The sequence below is a fragment of the Typopeltis vanoorti genome, chromosome 8 (genome assembly GCF_054136105.1).
Source record: "Typopeltis vanoorti isolate ZY-2024b chromosome 8, IOZ_Tvanoo_1.0, whole genome shotgun sequence".
NCBI lineage: Eukaryota > Metazoa > Arthropoda > Arachnida > Uropygi > Thelyphonidae > Typopeltis > Typopeltis vanoorti.
In genome coordinates this window covers 102,306,001-102,318,961 of record NC_143556.1, presented here as the reverse complement: position 1 = coordinate 102,318,961, position 12,961 = coordinate 102,306,001, and the positions used below count along the sequence as shown (strand labels likewise).

General features: G+C 35.3%; 1 protein-coding gene across 1 annotated transcript in view; it reads left to right on the top strand.

Moving 5' to 3' along the window:
* Window positions 1-12,961, top strand: part of LOC150104235 (LON peptidase N-terminal domain and RING finger protein 3) — a 197,281-nt gene that overhangs the window by 86,318 nt on the left and 98,002 nt on the right. The window contains exons 5-6 of the mRNA XM_090396859.1: window positions 400-493; window positions 12,297-12,378. Coding sequence (XP_090252985.1) covers window positions 400-493; window positions 12,297-12,378 — 176 coding nt within the window. The remainder of the gene's footprint in view (window positions 1-399; window positions 494-12,296; window positions 12,379-12,961) is intronic.

Here is a 12,961-nt window from a genome sequence, read left to right as displayed (position 1 = left end):
ATGACATCAAAAGTTTATATTTCCATCAATAGTCCATTCTGCCTCTGGTTGAGATGAACTGTTACTGTAAACAAGTGTTCGGTGTGTATGCCACAGCTAAACATGTTCTCTCTGGTTTGATGATTACATCAGTCACTTATGTTACTTGAGAAGTGATAATGATCATGTGTTATGTGATACTTTCCTTCACATCATCAAGGGTGGAGAGTCTTTGTATAGTAATCCATTCCATTTAGAAATTGTCCAAACCAAGGTTGTGAGAACAAGGTTTTTTTTTGGCCAGGTCTTGACTCAGAATTAGTTAACACACCTTTTGCAGTCAGATAATACTTCTGTTATTGTAGATAAGAAAAATTACCAGGTAAGCTCACAATTTAATTTCCTTTTTTTTTGCAATAGGATTGGAGTTCTCCTTTGAAAAATCGATATAGTGAACCAGATAATGTGCACAGATTATTTGATATACTTATGCAAGAAATGGAGAGGTACAGAAGTAAGTGTGCAGAAATCTTTTTCATAATTTTTAATGTGTTGTATGGCACATGTAAAATGCTTTATTTTAAAATTGATGAACTCCCTTATTATATGTCTCGAATCCCTAGGAACACTCATTTGTTTAAGAAATCTGTAAAGGACTTGAAGTGCTTGTGATATCTTCTTTTTGATTTAATTCAATGAATAAAACAGTAAAACTTGTAACTTATTGCATTCATAGAATTCTCAAGACAAATAATAAAAAAAAAAGTTCAACTTCTGATTGAAGTTAATGGCCTACAAGGAATGTACTTCTCTAACAATGCAAAATATTCTCTTCTAATATTTTTTAGTTTGACAGAGTTATATTTAACAACGAAAGTAGTTGGTAACATTTTTTTTTATGCATAGATGGATTTGCATGTTACTCTTCTGGACACGTGATGTGGCGCAACCACTCACTTGTCTGAGCATTGAAATTTGAGTAATTTATTAAATTTTTAATGCAGCATATTCATTGCCTGATCATTAAATGTTTGTTCAAGGTTCATAATTACTTAATCCAATCTGCAAATGAAATTTAGATTTATACCCTTTCAGTTCAATTTATAATTTCCGTTAAACAAGTTGGTCTCACAAGATAGGCAAAATCTGCTTAGTCAATTTCATGTTTTTCTGATTATTGAAAATGTGAGATAAGTAAAGTATCTGTTAAGGTGTTCAATCACTCATCTCCAAGTGTATATTCTTCTAATGTTCCCTATAGCTTGCATTATTGTTATTACTGCTACTGCTAACACCACACCTCCATTGAATCAAGATTCATCGTGGGAGGAACACACTGTTATACACAATGCCCATCGAACCGTGCTTTAAATTCATTCAGTGTATATCTGCATTCACACAATGTCAGGCAACATATTCAGATTACCAGTCGCTCTCCATGCAAATAACCTGCTCACATCCTCCTTCTAGGGATGGCCACTTGTTTTATCTCCTTCCCCCATTCTCTGAAAAATTTCTTCGACATTAACCCTGTAACAACCCATTACCAACTTAAATGTCTCAATCATAACCATATCTTCCTCCTGTTCGCAGGGCTTTGCAAACTGTATTCCCTTAATCTGTTATGTCATATTCCAAAGACCTGTTACCACCTTAGTTGGTCTTCTCTGGACCCTTTCCAGTATATCCTCATCACCATGAAAAAACCAGAAACAAATCTGTGCACAATAATCCATGTGAGGCCTGATCCAAAGCCTTATACAATGGAACAGAACCCTTTTATTTCTGTATGTTAAGGTCCTCCGCATGATTACATTTCTACCCAATATCTATGCCATTATTTTCCAAAAAGAATACCAGTGCAAAAAAGGGAAAGGGGCACATGTTTGCAAATGGTTTGAGAGAAAAACCTCCTGCATCATTCTCATTCTGCAGTAATTGCAAAACAACCATTATTGTTTTGCAAATTGAAATATGACTTTGAAAGATCAAAATACAGAGAATTTTTGTCATTTAAAAATTGTAGTTGTGCCCTCTGATTTCATGCAAAGACTGTTAGAAACAATTTCTGTCCATCTGTTCTCCCACATCCACTATTTCAACAACACCTGATCTATCTCTCTCTCTCTCTTCTTTTCCATCTCCTGCACAGATGACCAACTCAAATCACCAGCTATTTTTGGAGCAATGCACTGTCCCATCACCTGTGATTATCTGCCAGAAAGATATCGGAAGAATCTTGACCAATCTGGATATTAGAAAGGCTTCTTATGATGGTTCCCCCACCCACAAGTTAAGAGATGTGCACCAAGCATCCTTCATCTCATAGCATGAAAGTAAGTCTGTATCTAGTGCATTAAAAAAAAAAACATCAATATGGATTCAACCACTGAACATCCACAACAAATCTCTTCTGCATCATCCACCTCTAGATACATGTCATGGAAAGGTTTGGAGAAACCTGTACTATTTCATTTGGTAATTCCAAGGCAAGGCTTCTGATCAAATTGCCATCTTATGTCTGTCTCCCACATTTGTAGCTTGGTCACCAGTTTTCTCATGGGTCATCTACTGTATGTTAGTGTTTCCTTTTCATGAGTGTTTCCTTTTCGGATCACCACACAAGGGGGTGGTCCGAAAAGTTCTCGGTCCAACAATGAAAAGACAAATTTATAATTTTAAAATTATTTTATTTTTCAACATAATCTCCCTTAAAACTAATACATTTATTACAGCACTATTATCCTGGCCCTGTAGTAGTTCTCAGTAAGATCTGCAAAATATGCCTCTACAGCTGTAATCACCTCTTGATTCAAAGAGAAACACTGACCAGCGAGGAAGAGTTTTAGTTTTGGGAAGAGATAGAAGTCAGAGGAAGCCAAATCTGGGGAATAGGGTGGATGTTCCAACAATTCATAGTGCAGATCCCTTAATTTTCCCATTGCCGAAACACTTTTGTGGGCAGGTGCATTGTTCTAATGAAAGATGATTTATTTCTTCTGCAAACTGGGTCTTTTCTCACAAATTCTTTCGTCTGGTCTGGTTAAAAGATCTGAATAATATTCTCCAGTTATTGTTTTACCCTTTTCAAGATGATTAATGAACAAAATGTCTTTAGCATCCCAAAACACTGATGCCATGACCTTCCTTGCTGATGGAACCGACTTTGTCTTCTTTGGTGCTGAACAACTGTCTTCTGTCCACTGTTTTGACTGCTGTTTGGATTCTAGTGTGCAATGGTGAATCCAAGTCTCATCCATAATAATAAATTGATGCACAAAATCAGTTTTATTTTTGTTAAAACACTCCAAGCACTGTTCAGAGATTTTCATGCGAGCACGTTTTTGATCTACTGTGAATAAGCATGGCACCCATCTTGCGCAAAGCTTTTTCATATACAATCCTTCATGTAAAATATATCCTACACATTCATTCTTTTGAAATGCCTATAGTCTAAGCAATTTCATGTACTTTGACTCGCCGGTCATATAATACCATATAGTGCACTTGATCATTGATTTCTGGTGTTGTTACAATTTTTGGATGTCCTTCATGTGGATCATTTTAAAGGCTGGTATGGATACGCTTAAACTCGGCAGCCCATTTCTTAATTGTCGAAAATGAAGAAGAAGAAGAGTGCCCATAAACTTTTATGAACTTCGAATGAATTTCTTTTGCCCTTAAACCTTCTTTTACAAAGAATTTTATAACTGCTAGATACTCAATTTTATCCATTTCAAGGAATACAGACAAAACTTTTGCTTCAGACAGATGTATAAAACAAACTACTTGATAGAATGACCTGCAATTTTACATGGATGCTTATGACAGATGTACCAACTTAGAAAATAAAATCTCTTGTCATCTATGGTTGAGGCCAAGAACTTTTCAGACCACCCTTGTGTGTGTGTGTGTGTGTGTGTGTGTGTGTGTGTGTGTGTGTGTGTGTGTGTGTGTGTGTGTGTAAATAACAGTTTGTGTTTTTTATGGTTCTATATCACTTATTTCCTTTCTCATATTCATAACATCTCACTGACTTCAAGCCTGTCCTTAGTTTGATGATGATAGCATTTTCTGTTTATTCTACTGATATGTGCCCCTAAACACAATAGATTCCATCCTTCAGTTTGGATAGAGTAGTAGTCACTTTCAGTGCATTCAAAATGTTTTTTTCCTGAGCTAGTTTTGATGATACTTAGTTAAACAGTCAAGACCATTTTTCATTTCTTGGATTGACACTTATCTCTAGCCTTTTCTGGCACAAATACCTCTCTTCTATATCATCCTTAGCTGCCACAAAACATGGTGTCTTCTTTTTATTCAAGACCAGGGGCAGCTCATGCATAGGCACTGCAGCACCCCCAATTTTTCTCGATATTTATTTATATTTGCTTGTAATATTTAATTTTATCATCAACAATCCTATACAATTCTCTTAATTTGTATAAAAAATAATAAAAATCCATCCTGTAGCACTTAGGAGGGTGAAGGACGCTAGCAGCACTATGTTGACTACAGTGTCATATTGCTACGCACTCAAGCATATGCATGTCATAGTGAGATGCGAGCTATTAGCGTAATGTGGCACTGTCTGTCACTCAGTTCCACTGTTGTTGATATGCAGTTTGCACCAGTAATTAGAGGGTTCTTAGTGCTTATCGTGTTTACTCCATCTCTTTAAATATTTCAACATTACAATTAAAGGATTTAATTGTAATGTCCAAAAATTGTAAATCCATTCCTTTTAATTACAATTAAAGGAATGGATTTTATTTCTAAGTAATTTTGAATTATACCAAACTGCATAATTTTACTGATAATAAACAATATTTTTCATGTTTAATTTTTTTAAAAAATTTTTACTATAATTTTGATATTTTATCCAAACACCTATACACTGTACTTAGAGTGTGTGTACGTATATTTCGAAAGTTACAGCACCCCCACGATTTCAAGCCACGAGCCACCACTGTTCAAGACATTAACTTTTTGCCTGTCCTGTTACCAACTCTATATGCATCCTAAATTATTCCTCTCACATTTGGGTTTGTACATCAAACACCTCTGAATTCTTGATGTTGTCCAAAGGAAGTCCCAATTGGGTAATTGATGATCACTCTTTCACACTTTCTAGTCACTGTCTCACATACACCCTAACACATTTAGCCACCAACTGGAGAGTGACCACATAGTTTGACCTATGTGATCTCATTACTTTGTTATAGACATATTTTCTGATGCAGTTACTAGATCTGGTACTCTCATATCTCTGATACATTCCATTACATGCTGCCTCAGGTAGTTATTTCTGACTTTACTGCATAAATTCCATTTCTTTCCTATCATGTGTCCTTTTCTCCTTCCGATCTGTTACCATAGTTGGTCTCCCCTAATAAATACCTACCCTCTACTCATTGAACTTTTTGCCAATGTATACTCTCTATATCATCCTATACATCCCCTGGTCAGTAGAAACAACCACCTGTATATTTTGTCCTGCTGACCTCTATCTGACACCAGGTGGCCTCAAATGCACTATTTTCACTGGCCTCAAGTGTACTCCTCTCTTTGGTTGCAGTTCATCAGTTATCAACAATATCTCTCTCCCTCCCATTCTTTTCTCTCTATCTTCCCTGAAAATACTATTCCAGTAACTATATCATCTTTGTCAGCCATGTCTCACTAATGCCAATAACCTTTTGGCCAAGATGAACTAACCAATGCAACTGTCATCATTGTTGAAATCATCTGTGATGATAGATGATTTCCTCTTTGTATTAGTTTTAGTCATCTTCGGAACCCCCTGATCTATAGTAGTACCCTGTATTTTGTCGGTTAATATTTATCTCATACCAGAGAGCTTCAAACCAAATTTGTCCTGCTTGTATTACTCATCTAATGCTATCACCACTATTTGGAGATTCTGTTCAGTACTTTCCCACCCTATCCATCTTCCCTGAATGTACTGACCTCTACTTCTATTCCTATAATAATAATCTCCTTGGCCAGCCATCTTATTAATGCCAATGATTTTTGATCTCATTACTGCTAACAACTCTCCTTTATTCTAATATTTCTGGCATTAGATATATATGGATGATAGCAAACAACCACCAGACCGATGAGTATTCTTGTAACCCTTAAAATGTTGCCATTTCAAAATGGGAACTGGAGTTGATTCTTCATTCAAATCTCTCCACTATATTTCTGCAATTTCCACTTCCTTTTTTACCTAACCAAACTTGCCCTGCCATTTCAATCATCTCTGATGCTATTATTTTCTCTTTCTATGCATATCATTACGCAGATAATGATTAATTTTATTCATGCATTCATACTTTCATGCAGCCATCCTGACACATTTGGTTTCCTGACTACTCACATTCACTCTTTCACTGAACAAACATGTCCAAATGTCTGACATCAAATCCATCGAAGAGTAATCCATCTTGTAAGTACACTTCCTTTCAACGATTAGTATCATCCCACACATCAGCATACTGTGCACCATTTCTTCTACGCAGTCTGTTCACTAAATCATTTAAAATCACTGCTGTCCATCTCAACTTGCTCCTCTCGCACCTTGACAAACTTATCTTTATTCTGTTTTTTGCCTTAACACGTTCATTGCCAATCACGCGATGCAAGTTCTCACCAAGCGGCCGATCACGCGTTATCGCGTTGACGTCGTTAACTAAATAAAAAAATAAAAAAAAGTTGGCCACCACACGAAATTCCAATTTTCAGCTTGGCAATGAACGATATCACGCGATGCGAGTTCTCACCAAATGGCCGATCACGCGTTATCGCGTGGATGTCACTAACTAAATAAAAAAAATTTAAAAAAAATTTGGCCACCACACGAAATTCCAATTTTCAGCTTGGCAATGAAAGTGTTAATGAAAAACTTCCATATCTCACATACCAAACATATCTCCAAGTTATTCATTCTAACCAAGACAAGTCACCTATTCTACTTGGTTATGCATAGCCTCACACATCACAAATGTGTTTGTTCTCCCCCTTGTTACAGAGATTCCATGATATCTCTATAAATCATGATCTATTTGTGCTTTTGTGTACCTTCCTTTACTTCACATGTTTTGTTTCCTTTCTTACCTTTTCCTATTATTTGTTAAACATTTTCTAGTCTCTGGCACCTTTGTTGTATTGTAAAGCACTTGTTGAAGCCTCCAATTTTGTACATTATACCAAACTATTTTTTCTACTGCCTTCATACTTTTTGCACAAACACATTGTTATCAGTCGTTCTTATCAACACTGCCATTCTCTTAGCATGCATTGTTGTCTTCTATGGCATTTTATTTGCTCTCTCATTTGAAATTCAGCTCTTGAAAAAGTATTCTGCTCAAAAAAAAAAAAAAAAAACTGTGTTTTTATACATAAGCAGTTGTTATGAATGAAAGTTTATAGTTGAAAAGTTATTGCTGAAAAGCAAGCATTTGGAATTTGTTATGCTCATATGCAACTCAAAATCAAATATGCTTTATTTAGATTGACGATCAGAAAATGCTGTAAACCAGTTATTTCCAAAGTGCAGCAGAATCTTCTCATTTAGAAATATTTCCATGTCTCTTATCATAGAACTATTGTCATCATGATCTCTTTTCTTTCTGTTAAAAATTTTTTTCTGCAGTTATTAACATAATTGTATAACTCATTTGAATTTAATAAATTAAGGCATTCTTCCTAAAACTAATGCATAAAAATGAAATATAAATTTCTATCTCGATGTCCTTGAACTGGTTGGTTACATCTATTTCACTCCAGGAAGTTGTCATCAACATGGTATGTTATCTCCAAGTAGGATGTTCTTCTTGAATCTTTTTTCAGTTGAATAGAAGTTCTTAGGCATTCCTGTAGTCTTCTTCCTTTAGGCAGACAGGAAGATCAGCTACTGTCTGTATGAAAGAACATAAACACATCTTCAGTTATGACTATGGTATCTGGCCTTGCAGACCATGCTTTGAATACATCTCATAGAATCAGTTTGAAAAAGGCCATGATGCTCCACTACAGCAAATTTTAGACAGGCTGTTTATAGAATCTGCTACTCTTAAAAATCAACCTAATATGAATAAATATGGTTGTATAAAACTTCCCAAAATATGGGAAAGAGTAACACTTCAAGATCCCAGTTTACATCCAAGGCTGCTGACAAGCCAACAGGCCTGTGGGTCTGTCAGCATGCTTGCAGAGTTCATCCCACCTAGTTAGAACTCTAGTCTCTCCACATGTTTCACTTAGTTTTGTGTGTGTATGTGTTACAAGTCTTATGTTGTATTCTCTGACGATGTCTCTGTAACCGAGACAAAATATTGGAAGACTTAAATATTATTTCTAATATTTTCTCAATGTTTTCTCTCAATTAAACTTCTAACATGAACGTTATACTTTTCAGTTTCACTGTCATTTTAGTCTGTTGTAAGCATACGTATTTATTATAGTTAAATCAACTGGTGGTTCCAGAAAGTTCATTTTATTTCAGTTGAATATCCAGATATTGGTTACAACTTTTCCATGATTGTCTAAAACTTTTTAAATCTCTTCCTTGACCATCTTTGTTTCCACCATATATAATTCCATCTCTTTGAAGTCTCCTTTCCATTTCACTGTACGGGCAAAGAATTCTTATTTTGTTTCTCATTGTCTAATTTGATGTTTTGTAGTTGAGTCACTTATAGTATGGTCTTCACATTCTGTGTGTCACAATATATTGCCAGAATTTCTATGTTGACAGCTTGGATGGCTTTGCATCTTCTAGCACAGAACCATGCTATGTTTGAGCTAAAGATATACTTCCATCACTTGTCCTTATTCTTATGTTATACATAGAAAGAAAGATACTGATTGTGATACTACATTACAGTAGTAGTACAACCAGGTATTTGAACATGCTAAAGCTATTTTTTCTAAGTTCATTCAGAATTCCATCCATCAATTATGCTTTCTGATAATGCTCAAATATACCCTGTCCTCCTTCAGTTAATTTAATCTGACTTCCATGTTTTGACTTGTCTAGTCTTATTAAGGGCTTTTTTGAATCATTTGTAAAATATCTGCTGTTTAGCAACACAGTTTGTTTTATACCTCCTCCTCAAAAGAGGGGGGGGTATATTTGTCATATGCTATGTGTAAACATTTACCTAAAAAAGCAATACCTTATAATTCTTGATTGGTATTTCTTTAGTAATATTTGTATAAAGAAATCTTTGTATGGTCTGTTGAAAACTATTTGTTATTTATTGATATTAAGAAAGAAAAGGAATCATTCCAAATTTATTTTTATTTCTAAAACTTAAACTTCATGGGAGAAAAAAAAAACTTTTCCTACTAGTTTTTGCAACTGAGAAACCCTGGCCTTAATGGAGATTTTATAGTACTTTCATTTTTACCACCATATTTAACTGTGCCAGGCAGTAGTGTGCTTGCACAAAGAGCATATTTTCAAATAGGAAGTTTGATACAGTGAGAGCATCAGTTGATTAAACAAAGTATGTTCTGGAAGATAGAAGTTTTGGGGAGAAATCTAGTGTAAAGGTAAGGACTTTTATACTATATTTCTATATATAATTATTATCCTAAGAGCTTTTGGAGTCACAGACTCATCTAGAAGATCCCTTTTGTGATACACATAGCTCATCCTACCATGCCTTAAACACATTCAAATTCTCTGTAGACATCACACTCTCAGGCAATGCACTCCAATCAGTCACAACTCAACTCTACATGCAAAAGAACCTGCTTCTCACTCCCTTGCTCACCCCCCCTCCTTACAGCTCCAGGGATGACCTCTTGTTCTCTCTCAATTTCCCACCATTTTGCAAAAACCTCTTCAACGTTAATCCTATAACAACCCTTACCAACTTGTACATCGCTATCATATCGCCCCTCGTCCTCCTATCCACCAGACTCTTTCTTTCTCAATCCTATCTCAATCTTTCTTCATATTCAACATTTCAGATATCAGAAACTATTTTGGTCAGTTGCCTCTGGACCCTTCTCCAACATCTCTTCATCCTTTTGAAAACCAGGTGACCAAGTTTGTGCACAGTATCAAAGCCTTATACAATGGAACCAGATTATTTTTATAAGTCAGTATCTTCTGCATCGTTGTCAGAATTTGTTGTTGTTCTCACAATTTTGGCAATATGTCCTCTAAATTTTAGATCCTTATCCACCATTATCCCAAGATCTTTTATTTTCTCCACCTCCAACAGTATATCCCCATTCTACATACCATCATTCTTTTCCAAATTTTAAAACCTTACATTTTGCAACATTGAATTGGTATCCCCACTCCTGTGCCCATTCACTCAGTCTATTCAAGTATTTTTGTAAGGCCACAACATCTGCTGTACTCTTCATTGTTCATCCCAACTTTGCATCATCATCAAAGAACTGTTATGTCTCCAATATCATGAAGATGCAGATTAAACAGCAATGGCCCTAAAACAGACTCCAGAGGCACACCACAAGTGACTTTCCCTCTTCTAAGATATCGTTTACCCCCCCCCCCCCCATACACAACTTGATACCTATCAGTCCAATCTCCAATCCAATTCACTAGTCTAATATCCAATCCCATCTGCTCTAGTTTGCCTATCAACTTATCATACAGTTATCTATCAAAAGCCTTTGCAAAATCTAAGTATACTACTGTGTATTCATTTCCTTTGTCCAGTGAAGCTGTCACCTCATTGAACTAAATAAGTAGATTACTAAAACATGACCTCCCTTTAGCAAATCTGTGCTGTCCATCAAAGATGCCATTCTTGTCAACCCAATTGTTAATCCTGATTCTTACCAGCCTTTCCAACACTTTAACCACAACTGCCTTTTCTAGGGTTAAGTCAAATAGGTGGATGAGATCATTAAGAGGGAAATTTTTCCAAATTAGTTGGGTGAATTTCTTTTTAATGGATAAGTTGAAAAGAAACTGCAAAGAAGTGATTATATAGTTTTTCCAAAGTAATGGGCAGTTGTATACATTGAGCAGTAATCTTGTTTTGCTGAAACAAGAGATGAACTTTTTTTAATGCTAAATGATAGTGAAGGAGTTTCCAGGAGTTAAAAAAAAATGGAACTTTATCGTTGTGCTATATTTTCAGGGAGAAAAAAAAGAGTGATACATGCTTAAAGGCAACATTAAAGGAGAAACAGATTCAGAATACATGGGAACCTGACAAGATTTCACTATTGTATGCAGTTTTTGCGAGGAAAGAAAGTATGAGTTATCTAGTGTGTTGTGTCAGTGACTCAGTGCTAATGGAGAATTAAATTTTGCTTATTATGTTTAAAAGAATTAACTGTGAAATTTTTTCTGTTCTAAGGAAAGATCTATTATTTTGCAGAGACAAAGTGGAACTCGCATTTATAAGATGTTTAGATTTGAATTTTCTGCTGTGATGTGTATGTGGGCCTTTTTTTTAATATTTAGTTTTGCTGATAAAGTTGCAGTGTATATAACATATTGGAAGATGCATTATTTTACATGCATGGTTATATCTGTGCATGCATATCACAAAGAGCAGCACTGATGATTATTTTGTGAGGAAAAAAAATATTGGTTTGAATTTGTCTTTCACTCAATCTCTTGAGAGTTATATATATGAAACTTATTATAAAAATAATAAATATCCAGGATACTAATCTGTTTTTTTTAACTGGATAAAACTAGTTAATAAACTACATGCTACATAAATTACATTTCAGATTTCCATAATCACTTTGCCAAGGTGGTAAGCATGGTGGAGAACTTAATATTATATGAATATTTAATATGATGCACAGTTTTTACTGGAATTTTTGCTAACCAGTTACGAGGCTGCGGGTTCGAATCCCGCCGTGGGAATGGATGTTTGTGATTGTCTTTGGAAATACTAGTGGTGGTGGTGGTGGTGGTCGGCGGTAGATGGCATTTATGTAGTTGGTTGCGGTCATTTGGTGAACTGTGAATGGTGGAAGCATAGTTGTAGTGGATGCCCTCCCTCGATGAGTCTTTGGACTCCCTGGAGCTGACAAATAATAATAATATTTCTTATAATGTAGTTCTTAATTAGCAAATTGTGTAATTGAAGTTAATTCAACAGTATATTCATATCTTCCTCTTTCCTTGACAGAGAATTATATCCTGAATTGCGGAAAGACTTTTGTAGACTGCTCTTGAATTTTTTGGTCACTTAATGGGAATTGATTAATCCGACTGATGTATTTGATTTGATTGCTGTTAATGTTTTCAGACACTTATTTTTGGAAATGTGCTATATTTTAAAATTGTATGTTGATTTCATTAGGCATGGACATTAAAGTTATCAATAGGAGACCTGATCCTTCTTTGATGGATAAAAAAGATTTTGATTGTTCACTCTGTTTTCGGTAAGTTAAAAATGTGCATTATGTAAATATAATATTTTAGGGTTTTTTATTTCTTTCATTTAAAGGAAAAGTGATGCTTAGTGCCATTATGTTTTTATATTATAGTCAACACTCTTTCTAGCAAACAATATTATTAACATCAAATCTCCATGGAGTCAAGACTCATTTTGGGAGGTTCACACTCATTCCAAAAGATCATCGAACTGTGCCTTAAACTCATTCACAATTTCTGCACTAGTCACACTTTCAGGTAATGCATTTCATTCACCATCCACTCCATGAAAAGAACCTGTTCCTTCACCTTCCTTGTTCCCACCCTCCTTATACAGCTTCCAGGGATGGCCTCGTGTTCTTTCAATGCCATAAAAAATCTCTTCCACATTAATCTGGTAACAACCTTTCCAATTTGTACATCTGTTATATTGACATCATGTTAGATCAATCTCAAGCATTTTGATTCACAAGGCTTTGCAAGTTGCATAGTCTGTCCTCATATCCTACATTCCATAGACCTAATATTGAATTTAGTTAACCTTCTCCGGACCCCTCTCATCTCCTAGTTTTCATCTCATTGAAAACTAGG